This window comes from Callorhinchus milii, unplaced genomic scaffold, assembly GCF_018977255.1.
Source record: "Callorhinchus milii isolate IMCB2004 unplaced genomic scaffold, IMCB_Cmil_1.0 Scaffold5, whole genome shotgun sequence".
Taxonomy (NCBI): domain Eukaryota; kingdom Metazoa; phylum Chordata; class Chondrichthyes; order Chimaeriformes; family Callorhinchidae; genus Callorhinchus; species Callorhinchus milii.
The window spans coordinates 64,099,697-64,121,300 of record NW_024704746.1 but is presented as its reverse complement, the minus strand read 5'-3'; the positions used below and the strand labels follow the sequence as shown (position 1 = coordinate 64,121,300).

General features: G+C 41.4%; 1 protein-coding gene across 2 annotated transcripts; it reads left to right on the top strand.

The window, feature by feature from the left end:
* The first annotated feature begins 308 nt into the window (after window positions 1-308).
* On the top strand, window positions 309-10,088 carry ucn3l (urocortin 3, like). 2 transcript variants are annotated; one of them, XM_007890839.2, is made up of 2 exons: window positions 309-369; window positions 9,639-10,088. In XM_007890839.2, exon 2 carries the CDS (start codon window positions 9,645-9,647, stop codon window positions 10,086-10,088), a length of 444 nt encoding a protein of 147 aa, XP_007889030.1. In that variant the 5' UTR covers window positions 309-369; window positions 9,639-9,644. The 2 variants fall into 2 exon arrangements, with proteins under 2 accessions (XP_007889030.1, XP_007889031.1); XM_007890840.2 differs by having other exon boundaries at window positions 310-369; window positions 9,644-10,088.
* The last annotated feature ends 11,516 nt before the right edge of the window (window positions 10,089-21,604 follow it).

The window sequence follows — 21,604 nt, the reverse complement described above, 5'->3', positions numbered from 1 at the left end:
ATGCATCGACGCAATTATTACGATTGCAACCCCGTGATCAGAAGCATTTTGATTTAAGAGGCAAACCACAAGAACAGTCTTCAGAGAAAGAGTGGGTGGGGGAATTGGGGGGTGGGTGGTGGGTGGGGAGAGATATTGCACTATTCCACCCAAAGTTACACCCAAACAAAGACTAGTTTAGAAAGTAGGGGAAGAAGTTAGAAGTGGGATCAAGAGAACAACCAAGAGGGTGACTTACTTGTCTTGTTCCATCCACTTTCCATCTCATTTGATGAGAGTTTCTGGAGGTTGTCTTTTTTTGGGGGGGGGGGGGGGTGGGGGGGGTTGAATAACTGATCTCCTGGATTTTTCACTTCACATCATCAACAGGTAAGTGAATATTTAACCATATTATTAATAATAATAATAATAATAACAATAATTATAATTATAATCTTTTTTAAGACAAAGCACTGCAGTTACAACAGTCAAAGTACTTTATTGTTATTTTCTGGAGAACTTACTCTACAATCCCAGATTGCTCTGAAATGCTAAGTCTTTTTTTTTTGGACAAAAAAAAAGTTTTAAGTGCTATGGGTTGGTGGTCTCAGTGGGGTTGCAACGATAGACTTACCTTCTGGCAAATCCTTACGATTTGTGGAGAGAGGGTTTTTTCAGTTTTGATGGGTTAAAAAAATGAGTTGGATGAAAACAGGAGCCTTTTCACTGGAGCAGAATTGATTCCGAATTGGGTGAGAGTTCTCTTAAGCAGAGCAATGTGCCTCACTCCCATCCCTCTCCTGAGAGTGACTTTGCATTGACTGTAACATTGCACAACCCAAATCTCCCTTTCCCTTTCCTGAATAGGTTCCTCAAGGGCTCTTTTGACTCGTTTCCCAAGTCATCCTGGTTGTCCCCATTCCCAACTGACTCCCAGATTCCTTCTCCTGCACCAGCTCTCACCCTCCTTTGCCCACCTGCCTGCTCCAGAATCTCTAATGTGACCAATGTTTTTTTCCTTCTACCCTCTTCCTCTGTCTCTCACTTTCTCTCCAGAATTATTTTCCTTTCCTCTCTATTCTTCTATACTGTATTTCCCAGACTTTTCCAGGAATGAGAGGCAGACTTTTTTTTAAATTTAATAAAACACAAATGGTGGCGGTGGGGGGTTGGGGGGTGGCGGTAAATAGTCCTTTAGCTTTTTTTCCCCAATGTCAGATTCCCAAATCTTTTCGTAGTTAATTTCCCAAATCCTCCCATTTTTCCCGTTGTGACCTCGTATAATAATAAAAATAATAATGATAATCCTTGCATTTGATGTAGCGCCTTATCACGTCCATGAGATGTCTCAAAGCGCTTCACAGAATATACTGTAAAGTGGAGCGACTGTGTACTTCGTGGGCGAAACGCGGCAGCCATTTGCGCACAGCAGCGTCCCACAAACAGTCGTGGATTGAGTGACCAAATAATTTTTTTGGAGGGATTATTACCCCTGGAAAGCGATCCACCTCCTCGACAAACCTTTAAAGATCCTCTCACTCGTCCACAAACTCCTTTCTCCCCCATTCTACTACCCGCTCCCTCTGCTCGGCTGGCTCTGGCTTCCAACTTGACCCTCTTCCCTTTCACTTCACCATCAGCGGCCGCGCTTTCAGCCACGACGCCCCCGAATCTTTGGAACTCTCTCCCCGAATCCTTCCACCTTTCCCCCTCCTTTCCCTCTTTTAGATCATGGCTGAACATCTCTTCGACCATGCTTACAGTCACCTCCTTTCTCTCCTTGTGCCGGTGTCGGGCTCCACCACTATTAAGCGCTCCAAGACGCTGCCCCACGTGAAGAGTGCTAAATGCAAGTTATTGTTTAGAGCGATTCCCAACTCTCAACCCGCACTTGGAGTGACTATCGGGGTTCATTCCCATATCCTTCACAGGAGTATTCTGTAAAGTGTATTGGCTGTGTTACGTCCCACAAATAGCCAAGGAGGGAGTGACAAATTTTATGTGGGGGATTGTCAGCCAGGACATCGGTAGAGAAACTTCCTTCTCTTTTCGAATAGCTCCGTGGGATCGTGAACGTCCGCTTGAACAGTCCTACATGTGTTACCGTTATGCTTTTCAATCCGAGATGAAGTCTCAAAGCAGTTCACGAATGTTACTGTGAAGTGTTGTGACTGTGCATTTTGTAGGCAAATGGGCTGTGTGGGTTTCTTTCTCAACTCCTCAAGTTTCCCGTTCCCTGGAATAGCTGTCGTGCTTGCCTTTCCAATTCAAGTCTTCTCCCATTCAAGAATTCCCCCAACTCTTTTTGACTAAGATCTCAAATCCCTTAGTATATTTCTGCCAAAACCCTGCAAGCCAAAGCCCAAATGGGTAGCATGTCCTAGCTGGACAAGCAGCGTGAAAGCTTGTTAAACAGAGATATCAATGGCAAGCTATGTGGTTTTATCTGGTTAGATTCCAGCAGTTACGCCAATGCACACTCTGGGGTCCCCACAAGCCTTGGCTCTTGCCAACCTGTGCCTAATAATCATGGAGTCCTGTAGCTCGGTGGTTAGAGCACTTGCCTCGCAAACGAGAGGACCTGGGTTCTTTCCCAGCAGGGCAAATGTTGGGCAAGATTCCTTACTCCACACGTCTCTGTTTACCTAGCAGTAAGTAGGAACCCGGTTGTTAGTCAATTGGCGGGTTGCTTTTCCGGGAGTAATAATCCCTTTGAAAAAAAATAATAAGAATAATAATTTGGTCATTCAAGCCACGACTGTTGGTGGGACACTGCTGGGCGCAATTAGCTGCCACGTTTCGCCCACAGAATATATACTGTCAATTCACTTTACTGTATATTTTGTGAAGAGCTTCCAGCAATCTATCTCTGGGATTTCCATGTGTAGGTGGGATGCATGGAATTCTCAGCTTGATTTGGATACTCTTAAGCGTGGTGATGAGTTTCCGCACGTGTCAGACAGATGGCTGACCAAAAAAATACTGGAGTGATTCTCACAGTGATCCTCCCAACTTAAGGTTCCCATTTGCCTAGAATGACCCTCTGGACATTTATTTATTCCTTTCTCCCAATTACAACTGAGATTTTGCATTGGTCAGAGTGGCTCGAAGTCTCCTAAGGTGGGGTACTCCAAAGTTGGCAACTCTTTGGCCAGCACCTCAATCCAACTGGTCAACTGTGTCAAGGACGCCTCGTTTCAGTCTCCCTTTGTTCCAGCCATTCAGTTGTGTTGGTGACAAGGCTCACGGTCTTGTTTCGGTCACATTTGTTCACCATTTACCCTCCTATTCTCCACCTTACTCCTTCTTCAAGTAGAACCATCTCCCCTCTTCTCCTTCTCTATCCAGCACCATCTCTCCCACCAGTGGCTATCTCTTTCCCCCATCATTTACGACCTCAAGCTTTGGAAACAACCCAAAGAATTAAATAAACCACAAAAGAAATATAAGCTCTTTAAGAAACAGTTGTTAAAGGCTGAGGAACTGGACCAAGATCTGAACTGGAACTGGATCTCCCCTCCATGTTCAGAAATGTTCAGGTGCACGGTGACCTACCTTCGTGGTTTGCATAGGGTAATATGTGTGTGAATTGGTGTCCATGATGCAAGAAATTCCAGGCAATCAAAAATTCAAATCATATCCACAAAGCAAATGATGGGCTTAGCCTCACAGTGTCCCAGCATCTGACTCCTTCCCTCTGAGCTCCATTCCCAGCTCAGGTGCCAAGCCAGGATTATTCAGCACCTCCCTATATGAAAAGCGCTGTATAAATGTAAATTTATTGTTTTATTGTATCTTTGGCTTTGGGGGAAATCAAAAAGTTCAGCGGCCAAGAAAAATGGTAAGAAAGTAGAACTCCAGGTTCTTGTAAAGCTATCTATAATAATATATATATAATCCTTGCATTTGATATAATGTCTTTTCACATTGTTGAGACCTCTCAAAGTGCGTCACAGAATAATCCGTAAAGTGAATTAACTGCCTAATTTGTTGGCGAAATTCAGTTTGTGGTGAAAGATATTTTATTCCTTGTTTTATTTCTAGCATGTTAAACGTCAACCAATTAAACCTCGGGCGCAGAATTTCCAAATATTGGTCGCATCAAAAAATTGTCATGTTAACATGCCTGAGAAATTTTCTTTCCTTTTGAAAAACGTACAGTCCTTTTGATAATGTTTGCGTCAAGTGCTTATTTCTATCAAGTCAAGATTTAATTACCTCTCTACTGATGGAGAACAACAAAGATGGCTCTTTTGACTGACTATCACTAGGGTGAAGTGCCCCTGGGTATAAGCCTTAAGAAACTTTGCTTCATGTGCTCAATTTAATTTAATTTCCAGTTCCCTTTCTGCACAGATCATTGCAGCTGTTTTCCCGACTTTAGTTTCAAGCTGCATAATTCCTCTGAATTTTTTCGTGTGGAACAAGATCTAATATTTCCTCATGCAAGTAAATCAGCTTTTTGTCCCATCAATACAGTCGGTGCTCTTCAGTACTCATTACCAGTGAACTCTCTGTTTGACAAGGTGGCGGTTAGGTGTCATTTTCGCCCACAAATACAGTCACTACACTTTACAGTATATTCTGTGAAGTGCTTTGAGACGTCCTAAACACGTGATGAGGCACTATAATTGCAAGGATTATTATATCAAATGCATGTATGATTATTATTATTATCATTATTATTATTTTGGTTTCATTTGAAAGCGATTTTGTCTCTGGATCAGATTTGTGGAATTTGTGGAATTGAGACCTCTTCCGGGATTCACGTCATTTAATCTTGGCTTTGACACTCCAGTAGTGAAGGAATACTGCACTGTTTAGGGTATTAATGATAATAATGATCCTTGCGTTTGATTTAGTGCCTTATCACATCTTCAATACATCTCAAAGTGCTTCACAGAATATACTGTAAAGTGAATTGGTTATATATTTATGGGGGAAATGCGGTATCCAATTGTGTACAGCAGTGACCCACAAACAGTCGCGGATTCAGTGTTACCCAATCATCATTATATTTTTATTATCCTTTCTCTTTAAGCAGAGAACTTGCATTGTGCTTCATTTGGACCACATAGGAGGCAGCAAATGGAAGCCATATGTTTCCCCACCACGAAGGAGAAACAATTTCAGGACAGTCTTAAACACTTTCAAGAAGCCAAGTGGGTGTGACATTGGCAGATGTTCCATCTTACATGCGGAAGTGCATGTTACAGGAAGATTGCAAGGAAGAAAAACAATGGAAGAAAATAATAATTTAAAAAAACTTCAAGTCAGTTCAAGTAATCAGCAAAGTTGATTTTAAAAGGAAAAGCCTTGGGTAAAATCTCAGCAGCACCCATTGAAACTTCAAAAATAAAAAAAATCTATATCCAAATTGATCAACTAGAAGTAGTGGCCAAAAATTCTGGACAAATACCAAGGTATTTTTAGGCATAATAAAGTGTCTTTCAAACTATTTTGTTCCAGGGGAGAGGGGGAGAATAGCCAAGAGACCAGCGTTTTTCGTTACATTGAGTTGTGTACAATATATGCAAAGTAAAGGGTACCAACCTACCTAGCTCACTTTATCATTTAGATCTCCTTACAAGACATTTGCTGTGAACATGTTCAATCTTCTTACCCTAATATCAAGCACAAATAGCTATACTCTTTGTAGAATCAGGATTTTATTTTGAGGGATCTCATGATGCTATGGCTTCATTAGATTAGAATCATTTCAGAATGTACTCTAAAGTGAATACCTGGAATCACTTTTTTCTAGTGAGAACACATTTACATCCTTCAGCCTTTCTTCACAAGTAGTATAATAATAGCAATAATAATCCTTGCATTTGATATAGCGCTTTTCACGTCGGGAGGACGTCCCAAAGCGCTTCACAGCACACACTGTAAAGTGAATTGACTGTATATTTGTGGGCGAACCCGGCAGCCAATTTTGTTGGTCTTTGAATTCTTTCTACTGACTCTATTCTTTCATGAGGGCAACGGTACAAGAACTGGTTACAATACTGAAGGTATGGTATAGCCAGGAGATTCCAATTTCCAGAATTAGTTTCAATTGGATACCAAAACCATATAACCATCCCTTTCATCCTCTCCCCCCAAAAGTGGTCAGAGAAGCTAAATGGATATCTGATTGAAGGTTATAAGGCCTTATTGTAGCCAAAATTGTTAGCATCCCAGCAGGCTGCACAAACGAGATGATTTCATTATTATTTGACTCATCATTCATCGTGTCAAAACAGTGTGAGGCACCAGTAAACAAGGCAAACAGGATGCTGGGCTACATTGCCAAATCAGTTGAGTTCAGATCCTCAGAAGTCATACTCAACCAATACAGTACCACACCTGCAGCACCTCACACAGTTCTGGTCTCTATGATGGTCAGAGGAAAGTAATAGCATGATCCCTAATGTTAGATGAATGAGCGATGATGAGCAATGATTTGACAATCTAGGGGCTCTACAGTGTTGAAACGAGATGTCTCAGAGGCAGCCTTATGAAGCTATATAAAATGTTAAATGGGATTGAAAAAAATAAACCGAGTTCGATACCTTTGGATGCACAAAAGCAGGAGGATAAGGGAACGTAGGTTTAGAGTTGCAAAGTTGAAAACAGCTTCCAGGAAGTATTTCTTTATCCAGAGGGTAGTTAACTACTGGAACAATTTACCAGCAAGGGTGTTTGAGGCCACCAAGCTGGAGTCTTTTAAAATTTAAAATAATTTAAAATCAGCTTGATGCTGTGATGGGGAGGCAGAAGGGTGGGTGGGTATTCTGGAAATATGAGATCAAATGGGCCAAAGGACCTTCTTCACCTAAACCGAACTTGTGAGGGGAATTCATGATGTACAGAAACTAATCCTTCCCATCATTAACGTGCCTGCTGGTGCCAGCTCCTCTATGGAACATATCTATATATTTTCTCATATTTATCCAATTGCCTTTTAAATGCTATTGTAGACTTGACATTAACGGCTATTTGTGATAAAACATTCCATATTCACATAACTATGCGAAATTAATTCTTTCAACCTATCCAAAGGCAAAATTCCAAATTACCTTTCTAATCTTATATTTTATAATCTTATATCCTACATGATACATTCCAGATCAAATGCCTTCTTTGTTGTGGTCTTGTGATGTTCACAGCAACTCGGGAACAATAGTACTTTTTGCTGTTGATTCTCTTTGTCTGTAATGTTCAGCTAGACTTTCATTTGGTTTCTTTTCAAAGGTGTTAATTGAAACAGCCATGGTCTGTTCTAAATTTCTATTGCTCCTTTGGGGGGAAAAAATCTATACTCTATGTCCATCTTTATTTCTTTACATATGTGGTTATATTTCCATAACGTTTCTATATTTATACATTTATCATTTATAAATCAGTTTCCGAAACAACACTAGTTTGATACTGGATGTTGTGTTTTCATGAGAAATTGCATTTGTCTTTTTTTTTAACTCACTGACTATCTTTCAATAAGAAGATGAATCATGGACAGATGTGGGTAGGAGTTTAACTAAATAAATCATAAAATAATTTCATTCCATTTTCGTTGCTATTCCTAGCTTTAAGTCATGACACGTAAAGTTACCCCTCATTATGAAAGTTATTGCTTGACTTGTTTTGTGTCTTTTTTTGTTTTGTTCCCAATTTTCTTTAGAGAAACAAACTTTATGTTTGAATCAGGTTTTCAATACATCGTAACTAGATGTAAATATCAATGTTTCTTATTAATTGTTTTAATAAACTCACTTTATTATTTGAACGAACTGAAACATTGAACCTAAAAGAATATGTGGTTCATTTTTAGTTTGCCTGGATTTCACCTTATATGATTACTGGCTTTGGAGTCCGTAGCGTAGTGGTTAGCTTGCTCACCTCGCAAGAGAGAGGACCTGGGTTCAATCCCCGGGCGGGGCGAAAACTTATGCAAAACCTTAGCAAGTTTCCTTACCCCACGTGCTTCTGTTTACCTAGCAATAAGTTGTTAGTCAATTGGCAGATCGTTTTCCGGGGTTAATAATCCCTCCCCCGCAAAAAAAAAATTATTTGGTCACTCAATCCACTGTTTGTGGGTCACTGCTGTGTGCAATTGGCTGCCCCTTTTCCCCCGCAAATTACAATATATTCTGTGAAGCGCTTTGAAACGTCTCAACAACGTGATATAATAATAATAATCCTTGTATTTGATGTAGCGCCTTACCACGTCTTCCACACATCTCAAAGCGCTTCACATAATATACTGTAAAGTGAATTGACTGCATGTTCTGTGGGTGAAACTCAGCAGCCAATTGCGCACAGCAGCGTCCCACAAACAGTCATGGATTAAGTGATCAAATTTTTTATACTTTTGAAGGGATTATTACACCCGGAAAAGCGATCTGCCAATTGACTAGCAACTGGGTTATTTACTACTTAACCAGGAGGTTAAGAATATTGCAGAAGGTATCACCACAGCTAGTTTGTATATTGCCGTGGGCTATGTAGCCATGACAGCAAATCAGAACGGTTATCAAGGCACCGAGTTTGAAATGTTCCACCTTGCCCATAGAGGTCTACAAGAACAGTCCATCTTTAAGCCTGTTCTACCATTGCCAACGAAAGTCATCATCAGCTCTTCAACATTAACCTGAGTTGGCTAGTGTGCTCACAAGCAGCGGGAAGCTTACCAGACTGTGATCGCAATGACAAGCTGTGCAGCTGACACACACGCACACACAACAGCAAGGTCGCAGTTCGGGCGCCAACTAGAAATCCCCAAACAGATCTGTGTTAGAAAGGATTTCATTTCACCAATGTACAAATAGAATGCTACCACTGCAAGAAGATGATCAAGGGAAAATCAAGGGAAATATGGATGCCCTGCTTCTGGGAGATGGGCAGATTGTACATTCATGTAATTAACCAGTACATATACAGTATATATATGTGTACGTATATTTGAGTGCTGTCTATATTGCAATAGTGCCCTAACAATGATGCCCTAAAATAGGTATCAGCCTGGCTCAGTTGATAGCATTGGGTTGCCATTGGGTCAGAAGGTTGTGTGTTCAAACCCCATGTGAGACTTTGAACGTCTTCAGTCTAAGCTGACACTCCAATGCAGTACACGCCAAGATATGCACTGTTAGACACTTTATCCTTTGGATGAGACGTTAAAACTGACGTCATGGCCACCTGTTTGGGTGGATGTTAAAGATTCCATGGCACTACTCAAAAAGAAAGGGGAGTTATTCCGGTTGTCCTGGCTAACAATCTTCCAAATAAAATTGGTCACTTACTTTGTGACTCTTTATGGCTCATTGCTGTGCACAAATTAGCTGACAGGTTTGCCTACAAACTGCAAAATGACTACACTTTACAGTAAATTCAGTGAAGCACTCCCGAAATGAAAGGTGCTATGTCAAATACAAGGCTTGTCCCATTGCATGGCAAACATACTCCGAAACAAATTGACCATTGCCTCTACGAATGATAAAGAGACTTCCTAACTTTGACAATTAAATGTTCTGTCAGAGAGTCCAGCTCAATATCTATGCATTTAAATAATATTTTGCTGTCTTGTTTGAGATAATTTACAGCTAAGAGAAATGACACTTTTTTTCCCCTAAATTGCTAATCACCTGTATTACTTCTTCTGTGTTTCGAACCAGGATAGGATGATGCCTTTCACCAGATTTGTGCTGCTGTTAATCCTGTGCTGCACCATCAGAAGTGGCTTCGGCTTCAAGTTATACAAGATAAACGACAGCTACACTTGCAACGAGCTCCTTTCCGAAGTTGGAAAGGAGGAGCTGCCTGAGGACACCTCAGTGGACAAGAGAAGCTTCACTTACTTACCCAGCGACAGATCTGCATTCGCTGCCGACAAGGAGAAACGGATATTTCCAGCTGCAAGGTACAAATACCTCCGCCGAACACAACTGAAAGGGAAGATGTACCAGAACACAGCGAAAAGCAACCGGCGCACCAAATTCACCTTGTCCTTAGACGTGCCCACGAGCATCCTGAACATTCTTTTAAACATTGCGAAAGCTAAGAATATGAGGGCAAAGGCGGCAGCCAACGCGAGGCTGATGGCGCAAATCGGTCGAAGGAAGTGAATTTGTAATTTAATGAGAGTTTTAAGGAATCTCCCAAGTCAGCACTGAATTGCAGCAGCGTGCATATATGCTTATTTCTGCCCGAAATCTGTTAGCAAACTGGGGAAATTACATTTAAAGATCACCACTAAATAATAATAATAAAATCAATCATTGCATTCGGTAAAGCGCCTTATCACGTCGTTGAGACGTCTCATAGGAACAGGAGTAGGCCTCTCAACCCCTTGGGCCTGTTCCGTCATTCTATAAGATCATAGCTGATGTGTATCTCAACTCCAATTACCCGCCTTTGCCCTGTATTCCTTGATATACTTACCTAACAAATATCTATCCACTTCTGACTTGAAAATTTGTGGACGAAAGAAAAGATCAGTTCTGTAAATCACGTGAGCCTTGGAGCGTTGTTGTTAAGAGGCATTCTGAGCACAAGGAATACCGATAATATTTGGATATACACTAACTTGTATCTGTTAAAGGGCATTTTGTTCCCATAAAACCAGCCCAAAGACCATTAAAATAAGTAGGATCATAGTATCTTACAGCACAGAAGGATGCCATTCGACCCATCATGTCTATCCCGGCTCTTGGAAAGAGCTATCCAATTAGTCCCATTCCTCCACTCTTTCCCCACAGCCTTACAATTTTTTTTCTTTTCAAGTAAATATCCAATTCCCTTTTGAAAGTTCTCATTGAATCTGCATTCCAGATCGTAACATCTCATTGCGTAAAAGTAATTTCTCCTCATCGCTCCTCTAGTTCTTTTGCAAGGATACAGAGCTACTTGAAATCAGCAACATTGAATGAGAGGGTTCTGATCTTAAAGGATATCCTGGTGTTTATAAATAAGGGTAATGTTGGTGGCACCTTCATAACATAAATACATTATGCAGTCAGAGTTGGGGAAATGCCAAAATCTTAACTATGTCATCCATCCATTACTCCTGAATTACTTTATTCCTAAAATACGGAACTAGTGTTTGGTGGCTTGTAACTACAGATTTTCAGTTCTCTGTGATTTTATTGTTAATCAAGGGTATTTCAGGCAATTTGTTCCAAAGTCTCTGCCACGACTGCCTGTGTTTACTGACTCCCACAAGTAGACAAGTGTAACTGGAATGTTTGTTTTTTCCCCCCTACTTTGACTATGTGGAAACATGTGTTGGCTTTCATTTAACAGCTGAAGAATGACACAACTGAAATAGCGCACCATTTAATGGGAGAATCATAGAGTCTTACAGGACAGAAGTAGGCCATTCGGCCCATTGTGCCTGTGAAGGCTCTTTGAAAGAGCTATCCAACTAGACCCACCTTGAATCTTGGACATGAGTTTAGACCCCACCAATGCATGAAGCGCACTAAGCTATTGGAGTTACAATATATTGCACAACTATGGAATTATATTTGTAGAAGATGCAACCTCTTTGATCATCTTTTTCAGCTTCAGTGCGTGCAAGTATTGGACACTCATTAATGGCCCATATCCCTAGAATCAGTAGATTGCTATAATAGGATTTTCCTCATGTAGAGTCTTCGCTATATAATGAAGTTATTTTGGATTTTCAAAAGCCCATTGCACTGTGTTTTGTAGACATTTTAATTATTCTATTAAATGTAGTGGTTCTTTTTAGGAAAAAAAGGGAAAGAAGAGTAAAGAATGTAATTGATTGTGATGATAACTGCAAAACAGTTAGCAGTTTTAGATGTTTTAATAAACAACACTAGTTACTAGACACACAAGGTAACATAACATCTCAAATAATATAGCAAATGTTCCTTAAATAACCATCATTGTCCTACTGGGCCAGGAAGTAATTTGTGGATTAAGGCAGGAGATTAGTCCAGCCTAAAAGGTTACAAGTGTAATCATTACAACACTTTCCACAACAGTAATCTTTTGGGGAATGTAGAGTTACTGGGAGGTGCAAAATAATGTCACAATTCAACTTCAAATTTCCCCCTTCGCCCCCTGAAGAGGAACCTCACTTCAGCCTCGTGCTTCTACTGATCACTCTGACTGAGGTCATGGTCTACTGACCATGTAACTCTCTGCCACAGGCACGATGGGCTGAATGGCCTCCATACCTGCCTATAAGAACCTATGATTCTAACTCAACAGCACGGCATAAATATACTAGCAAATCAAAAAATGTTCACACAGATATTGTTACGCGAAAATACCATCATTTAAGTGTTTAATTTCTTAAAGAAAAGATTAAGACAGATTCAGCCTGTTTCTATCTTGAACGCTACAGAATGGGTGATTTGTTTAGTGTAAGAATTTCAAGCTTGCGAGCCAAATATATATCTGGTCCCCTTACCTCTTCAGGGGACCTTTCTGATCTAAGTATTGTCAGAATCTCTGTGTGATTGGGGGAGAGGGAAATCAATCTCAACAAGTGCTTGTGTAATGCTCTTATCAACGTGTAGAACAGCATTCATTCACTCTTACATAACTTCATAGTGAGTAAATCTGATTATCTTCAGTTTCCTCACATGGAAGCATGTTTGACAGATCCAGACAATAGTATAGATCACATGAGGAAGTTAGATCATTCTCTGTTGCTTGAGGATGTATAAGAGGTCCTTGAAGCCTGACACAACAAGCCTTTCATTGGCCTAAGCCTTCAGTAATCAGTTTGATTTTAATCAGTTCTCATTCAGACAATATCAGGGACGTTTTCCAAATTAGAACACCACTGCTGTTAAATATGATGGAAGGATGCAGATTTAATTGTTCTATCATTGCTAATCCTTGCTCACAGCAAATTCACACCTGCAAGATGGGGATGAAATTCTTTCTGCTCAGAATGCTATGGAAACTTTCCAAGTGGAATGAGTGAGTGGGATAAGCAATTTCAATAAGGGTGATTCCAAACAGCCCTGTCGAACCTGTGTCTCCAATTGAAATTGGCGTAAAATGTATAGGTATCTCACCTGTGAGAGTGGAATACCAGTGTCTGATAAGCCTTGGCAGAACATGTGAGTCACAGTGAACCTGTATGAGTAAGAAAACATTGGAACATAGCATGACTGGTGAGATAGTCTATTTATTGCCTCAGACAGCATTTCTGAGTAAGTGTTTGCAAATGGATTGTAGCATATTGCACGCTGCTGCTGGTGCTGCTTATCATTAAGTATTATTTCACATGTATAAGGGAGAAAGAGAATAGAATATTAAGAGAAGTGTGTACTAGCTGATGTCAAGCTTTACATATCTACTCATTGTGAAAGACCTGTGACTAGTCGCTGACGTGTCTATTTCTTCTATGCTGTAAATAAGCCAGTTTATTGTATGTAATTACCAGAATTGGTATCTGTATAACGTCGAGATTAGTTGTTTCTCTGCCATGAGTAATATTCAGTGCTTTGCATTGGCTTTCATAAAAGGTGTTATAAAACACAAATCAATTGTAATTTAAGCCAAATAAATTTGGAATTAGGCACAGCAATAACTATGTTGCAAACAAAAATGGTCTAATTTCAAATAGAGTGGGTTATTTTTTTTACACAACTAGATGCATTGTTATTATTGAGAATGCAATAAAATTCCAGACAACTCCAGACAACATGCAGGGTTTTGTATTTGATATCTAAACACAGACCTTGTTGTCAAACACTTCCAAAAGAACGGATAAAAATCCACTTAACATGTCTGGTCTATGCAAGAGTGAAAATGACGTGAACTAATTATATTAAATTTTGACACAGACAATACAATACAATACTCCTTGATACACTGATCGTCTTAAGGAATATTGTTGTCTAAGCCCCATGAAAGACTGTTCACAAATCACCATTTTCTTACGTTAATATTAAATGTGAGATGACATTATCACAATTGCCTTAAGCAATCTGCAATGCCAATTTTATAAATACGAAGAGTTAAGCAATTGGCATGAAACCAATTGGCACAGAATAGGATATTTTTTGCACTGCACCAGATGGCAGCCCAAACATTGTGTTAACACCCATCAATTTGTCTTTTATGTCACAAGATGACAAGATTGGTCCGGATGAAGAAGGCCCTTCGGCCCATCTGATCTCACCCAACTGTCCACCCATCACTGCATCAAGCTGCTATTTAAATGAATCTACTGGCTTGGCCTTTACCACATTTTCTGGCAATCTACTACCTTTCATGGCAGTCTTCATGGTTAACCAACAGGGTTTTTCTGCAGCTTGAGACAGCTACATCTATTTAAATTAACAAGTCTGTGAGATTCGAATGGATCACTTGGCTAAAACAGATTCTTTTTACCTAGGGAGCCCGGGTTTGAATCCATCCTGATGCAATGAAAACCCCTCTCCCAGTTGGAAAGGTACAACTCTTGCACCAATTTCTGCTTGAATACTGATTTGTCTACAGATCCCATAAGCGAATCATGTCACTAACATTATGGAAACTGCTTATTTCCTTTCTTAGCGAACAGGTAAGGCAGCATCAAACAATTGATCCTCTGAGCAGATATCATCTTCTGGTAATTCTGCAATCTCACTCCAGAAAACAGAAATTATTACCAGCAGAGCACATTAACACACTAATAGAATTCCTTGAACATCAGAAGACAGGGGATTTTTAAACACACTAAGCAACGACACAACAACATGTTAAATTTATTTAGTACCTCTCACAGCAAAAAAATATTTTGGAGAGATGCTGCCCATGAGAAGTCGTTAAACAAAAGTTGTCGTCGTAGTACAGAGTGTGATGTGGACAAGCTATTTGTGGCAGCAATGATCCACAAAGAACAACAAGATGAATAGTCAGTATACATGATTTCTTTTAGATAAATTTTGGAGGAGGAAGGGATGTTAGTCAGAAAAAACGGAGAGAAACTCCCTACTCTTTGAAGTAGAAACATAGGATATTTTAATGTCGTTTGAATTACCAGGTGCACAGGAACTCGGTTTAGCACGGCATTCAAAAAAGGAATGATAATTCCGCCATAAATAATAATTGCATTTAACATAATGTTTTATCAGGTCGAAATGTCTGAAGGCGCTGAACAAAAATAGTTCATTTGAAACGTAGTGAATGTTGTTATGTGGGCAATCTGCATTAGCATTCTCACACAAAAAAATGTGAGATCAGTGGCTAATGAACGTAATTTTTCGGAGGATGAATTTGGATGAAGGTGAAAGATTGGTTGGAACATACAGTAGCTACATTTCGTCAGTTTTGTGATGAACATGACCACTAGCCCTATTTTTGGATGAAAACAGAATAGTCCTGTACATTATGCTCTTTCAAACCTGAAAGCGTCTTTGATCTTACGAATTCTGCGCTTTGAAGATGAGTGATCCCATCTTAACAAATTTCTTCCAATTAAGCAATGCAAACACCATCTTTCTGTGGAAGGAAAATGTCCTGAGTGTATTTATTAGTACAATGTTATTCCAAAAATTATACCAGATGTATAGATAGTCTTACAAGAGTTCCATTTTCTTACCATGTTCCTAAACTTTTTGATTCCCACCAAACATTGTCCATACAATACAGTTCAATGCAAAGTTACATTCATATTGTTCCTTTCATGTGGAGAGGACATCCCAAGGTGTTTAATAATCCTGGCTTTGCACCCGAGCTGGGAGTGGAAGCTGAGGAGTTTTTTTGGGGAGGGCAGCCAGGTGTCTGACACATACAGAAAGTGTCTGGCGAGCTTTCCCGCTGCTTGTCCGGCTAGGACAACCCTACCCATTAGGGCTTTGGCTTGCAGAGTTAACAGGAAATGAGTGGGATGACTCCCTGCACCCAGTGACTGGTCTGCCCTTCGAGGTCCTGCCGATGATCCAGGCTGGACTGTACTGTCATCAGCAGTGCCCTGGAGTTCAGCAGACCCGCCTGGCTCAGGAGCCAGACTACCGAGACTGCCGCAGAGGGCCGGCTCGATTGCGTTGCCTAGCATGTCACCTTGGGGCCAGTTCAGGAGGGTGGGGAGGGGAAAGATGACCAAATGGGTAGGTCTTGGGTCGGACTTTGAACGAGGTGAGGGAGAGACAGAGAAAGAGAGAGAGAGAGGCGGTGGGACTCTGTGTGGCTAAAACTGATCATTTGCTTTGCGGATACATTATGAATCTTTAATTGACTGGGAGAACGTCGGTGCTATGAATTCCCCCAAAGATAATTTAGCCAGTGTAAAGTTACATTAACGTTTTAAAAATCAGGCACACACCTCCCAATTAGTCACCAGGATGAATTGAGTTTCTGCCAGCTTCTACCCACTGCTTCAGAGAAGCAACCAGAGTAACAAGTACTTTTGGGAGATAAACAGAAACATGTGTCAGCCTGACTCATTTGGTAGCACTCTCACCTCTGAGTCAGAAGGTTGTGGGCTCGAGCTAGCTTGAGCTCCCAGTCGATGCTGGCACTTCAACGCAGGGAAGTGTTAAATCAAGATCACGTATTATTCGCAAAGAAAAGAGATATTGTCATGGTGTCCTGGGCAAAAATCACCCAGATTTAAAAAAAAAATGGTCATTCACTTCATGACTGTTTGTGGGACATTGCAGTACTCAAATAATAATAATAACAATAATAATAATCTTTGCATTTGATATAGCACATTATCACATCGTTGAGACGTCTCAAAGCGCTTCAAAGGATATACTGTACAGTGTAGTGAGTGTACATTTTGTGGCAGTCAATTGTGCACAGTGACCTCACACAAACACACAAACAGCGATCTCACACAAACAGTCGTGGGTTGAGTGACCAAATGATTATTATTTTTTTAAAAATGTCAATAAATTGGCTGCAGTATTCTCTTACAAATATTCAGTCACTGCACTGGGTAGTAAACTCTCTGAAGCATTTTGTAAAACAAGTGCATTGAAGGTACTCTTCTGACGTGAAAATCAAGGCACAATGTCAGTCTTTATTCTGGACCTCAGAGCACTTGATGCTAACACTACGTGATGAATTAACTCATTAATCCATCAGGACCTCCAAAATAATATAATGGGAAAAAACATAAATCCTATTAAAGCATTGACACTGGGAGCATTTTCATGATATATATATATATATACACACACAGATTAATCAATGAGAATCAGAAAGATATATTTTATGACTACCTTGATATACCATCTTACAATCAGAAGGAGGGGTTATGTCCCATTCTCATTATTTATGTCCATATGTAAGAACTAAAGCGTTAATACTTTGTGAAAGCATTTCAAATTCATGATAAAAAGCAAAAGTGTGGGAGTATACAGATTTCTGATGTGAAAGTGAATTATTCATTTAATAGGGTTACTGGGTGGATTAGGCAGCTGTCAAGTCTTTTTGGATCCAATGTTACTGAGGCTTAACAAGGACAACTGAGGAAGTATCCATGTCTGAACACTTCACTCAACATTGACAGACGTATTATTATTATTATTATTATTAAGTCCAACTCTGACGATAGCAACTTTCACAATCAGAATCTTGAAGATAACTTGAAGCAAACTAACCTGATTTATGTTTTAATGAAATAAAGGCGTTAGTACCTTTGCTCATAGGATATGAAAGTAATTACATTTGATATATATATATATATGAACTTCTTGAATGATGTGGCTAGATTACTCATGGCATAACCTCTGGGCAAGAACTATTCTCTACCTCACTTATAAATATAGAGAATTGAAGGAGCACTCTGAAGACACTCAGCAGCATTCAAAGATCAGCTGAATCTATAAAGGACATTCTGAAGACTTACATTGAATGAAAATAATTTGGTCACTCAATCCATGACTTTTTGTGAACGCTGTTGTGCACAATTTACTGACACATTTCGCCCGCAATCAATTCACTTTACAGTATATTCTGTGAAGCGCTTTGGGACATCTCAACGACATAAGGCGCTATATTAAATACAAGGATTATTATTATTATTATTATTATAGTCCACCTGAGCCTCCATCTCTCCTAACCCCATTTCCCATATCCCTTCTCCCTCATGTATGCTTAATGGGAAAGTATTCTTCTGTAATGGCGCTCATTCAAAAACTTTGGTTTCCTCCATTCTTATGTCACCGAGTCTTTAACGTGATGAAAGGCATAAATGATATAGGTGAAACAGGTCTTTGTGATTTAGCCAACAACAACAACAAATTGCATTTGTATAGCGTCTTTCACAACGGGAGGATGTTCCAAGGCACTGGACAGTCGAGGGTTTTCACCCGAGTTGAGGGTCGGATTCAGGAGGGATGGGGGCCAAGGGTGTGAGGTGGGAACATGACTGAAGGCGCATTGAAAGAGGAACGTCGTGAGACGAACCTTGAAGTAAGTGAGGGAAGGAGTGAGGGGAAGGGACTCTGGGATGGAGTTCCAAAGAGTGAAGGCAGAAAGGCTGAAGGCCTGACTGTCAGTTAGTGGAGCAGTCAAACTACCCAAGGGGAGAGATAATGGCGGAGGTGGACAATTTTGCAGAGGTGGGCTTAAACCCCAAGGCATGGATGTGGGGTTTAAGGGTTTCAGTGGCCTGAGAGGAGCGGTAGTGGTGGTTTGTGAGACATTGTTGTGTGCAAATTGGCTTCTGCTTTTGCTTACAATTACAGTCACTACGTGTTATAAAAATGTCTCTGAAGTTCTGAAGTGCTGCGAGATATTTTGCTGCGATACGGTGCTATCAAATGTAAAGATTCTTCTTATTATTATTATTATTGCTATGTATTTCGTAGGCAAATAAGGTAGCCAATTTGTGCACAGCAATGAATAGCAGACAGCCATGAAGTGAACGACCAATTTTATTTGGGGGGGGGGGGGGGGGATGTTGGCCAGAACATATTATTATTATTACTATTATTATTATAGAATACCAAGAGTGCCTTGGGATCTTGAACGTCCACCTAAGCAGGCAGATAGGGCCACGGTTTGACGTCTCATCCAAAGGCCGTCACCTCCAACAATGCAACATCCCCCCAGCTCTGCAGTGTTAGAGTGTTTTGAGTTCCAATGCTGACATTGGGCTGCTTCAACCCACAATCTTCTGACTCAGAGGCTAGAGTGCTTGCCAACTGAGCCAGGCTTGACATAATACTCTCTTAACGAATGCCTCACAGAGAGATACGTAATTTGAGTTCATATGCATTTTAAAGGAAAATGGTTATTTTATTTTTCAGCGCGCCAGTAGCGATGGAAGCATAAACGTAAAATAAAACAATAAAAGATGAGTGACAGCCATGTTTACCCGTAGCTGAAGTTCCCACACTTATTTTTTTAATGGAACACTGAAACGCTTGCTCAAAGTAAGCAAATAAGCAAACGCCAATTATTAAAACAAAACGGACATAACCACCTGGCACTAAGCAGGTCATTTTATATATGCAATTACAACAGTGATTGGAGGGTTCTGAGGATGAAAACAAAGCCCTCGCCTCGCAAGCGAGGGACCCAGGTTTGATTCCCGGACCCGGAGAAATCTTAGGCAAGTCCTTACTCCACACACCTCTGTTTGCCAAGCGGTAAGTAGGAACCTGGTTGTTAGTCAATTGGTGGATCACTTTCTGAAGGTAATAATCCCTTTAAATAAATAAATAAATAATAATTTGGTCATTCAATCCATGTCTGTTTGTGGGACACTGCTGTGCACAATTGGCTGCCGCACTTCGCCCACAAAATATACAGTCACTTTACAGTATATTCCGCGAAGCACTTTCAGACGTCTCAGCCACGTGATGAGAGGTTATAACAATTGCGAGGATTATTTTCCTCCAGAGAGCAGCGTGGTGTCCCAGACAGCTTTATCTATGGCAAGTGATGCGGTTTTAGCTGGTTAGACCCCAGCAGTGACCCCAGCGCTCACTCTGGAGTCCCCGAGCCTTGGCTCTCGCCAACCTGCGCCTAATACTTTCCGGAATTAGGTAAGCGGGATGAGTCCCTCCGGGGAGAGAGAGAGGGAACGCATTCCATTCCGACAGTCTATGTCTGGGATTTCCACGTGGAGGTGGGACGCATGCAATTCTCAGTTTGATTTGCATACTCTCAAGCACGGCGATGGGTTTCCGCATGGGTCAGTCACTCTGCTCATCCATATTCACCAATACATCATATTTAGTCATTTATCTCATTGCTGTGGGTGAAACTTGCAAACGCAGATTACCTGCCATGTTCACCGCCATTCAAACAAAAACCCCGTGCTTTTCAAAGCGATTGTGTGGAGCTCTTTGAGATTACTTGAGGCGATGAGACACCGCATCAAATGCGAATCTTATTAAAATGCACTGTTATGTAAGATCCAGAGAATTTTAAGCCGTTTGACAAAACGCAGCACACGTAAGTAAGGGCTTCCGCTTGTAAGCAAACTGTCAGACTCTGAAAATAAATAGAAAGTTAAATTGGTGTGAAAATTCCAGCCGCCGAAGACCACTGAGAAGAGAACAACGTGAAAGAAAATGAGACAGGACTGCATTAGATTTTAGAACTTGTTTCGGGACACTGTGTTTGTTTTGGACAAGTTTTCCCAATCTCAGCTTATTCTCTGCTGCCATCAAGTGTACAGTTGGATCGCTGGTGACTTATTGACAACTATCTCTCATGTTCCATGGGTCACCCCATTCACTCTTATAGATTTTGTAACAATCGTCCGCGGCAATAAACGACTCTCCTGATGGACCGGGCGAGATAATCGGAGGCCTCCTCGGAGCTGGAACTGGCTCCAAGGCGAAATGCTTGACAACAGGATGTCGGAATCGAGTCCACCCTCTCGACTTGTGGAGTCCTGTAGCTCAGTGGTTAGAGCACTCGCTTTGCGAGCGAGAGACCCGAGTTCAATTCCCGGCAGGTCAGGGCGAAACCTTGGGCAAGTTTCCTTACTCCACACGCAGCCTAATAATAATCCCTCCAAAAAAAAACAAACCAATAATAAATCGGGCATTTTCAATCTACGGCTGTTTGTGGGACATTGCTGTGCGCAATTGGCTGCCGCGTTCGCCCACAAATATACAGTCAATTCACTTTACAGTGTGTTCTGTGAAGCGCTTTGGGACGTCCTCCCGACGGGAAAAGCGCTGTATCAAAATGCGAGGATTATTATGATTATTATGATATTATTACTTGGGAGGGGCAGACAGACCAGTCACCGGGGGCAGGAACAGAGAACCAGGAGTCGGCCGTTCAGCTCCTCGAACCGGTGCCGCCGTTCTATTAGCTCACGGCTGATCTGTCCCGATGGGACCCGATGGCCGTGTCATTAGACTTTAATGCACTCTCCGGTTTCCCGGCTTTGGGACGATCCCGTGGCTCAGTGGGTAGAGCGCCCGCCTCGCCAGCGAGAGGGCCAGGGTTCGATCCCCCGGGGCGGGGCGGGGCGAAACGTTGGGGCGAGTTTCCTTACTCCACGCGCCTCTGTTGGGGCGAGCGAGGCGGGGGGGGGGGGGGGCGTGGAGCAGCCCCGGAGCCCGCAGCACGGAGGGAGCGAACAGGGTGGTAGGGGGTTAGGAGGTCGGAGAGGTCGGGGGGGGGGGGGCAGGCGAGACCGCGGAGGGCCTGGGGAGTGGGACTCTGCTCTGTCGGAGCCGGGGTCCAT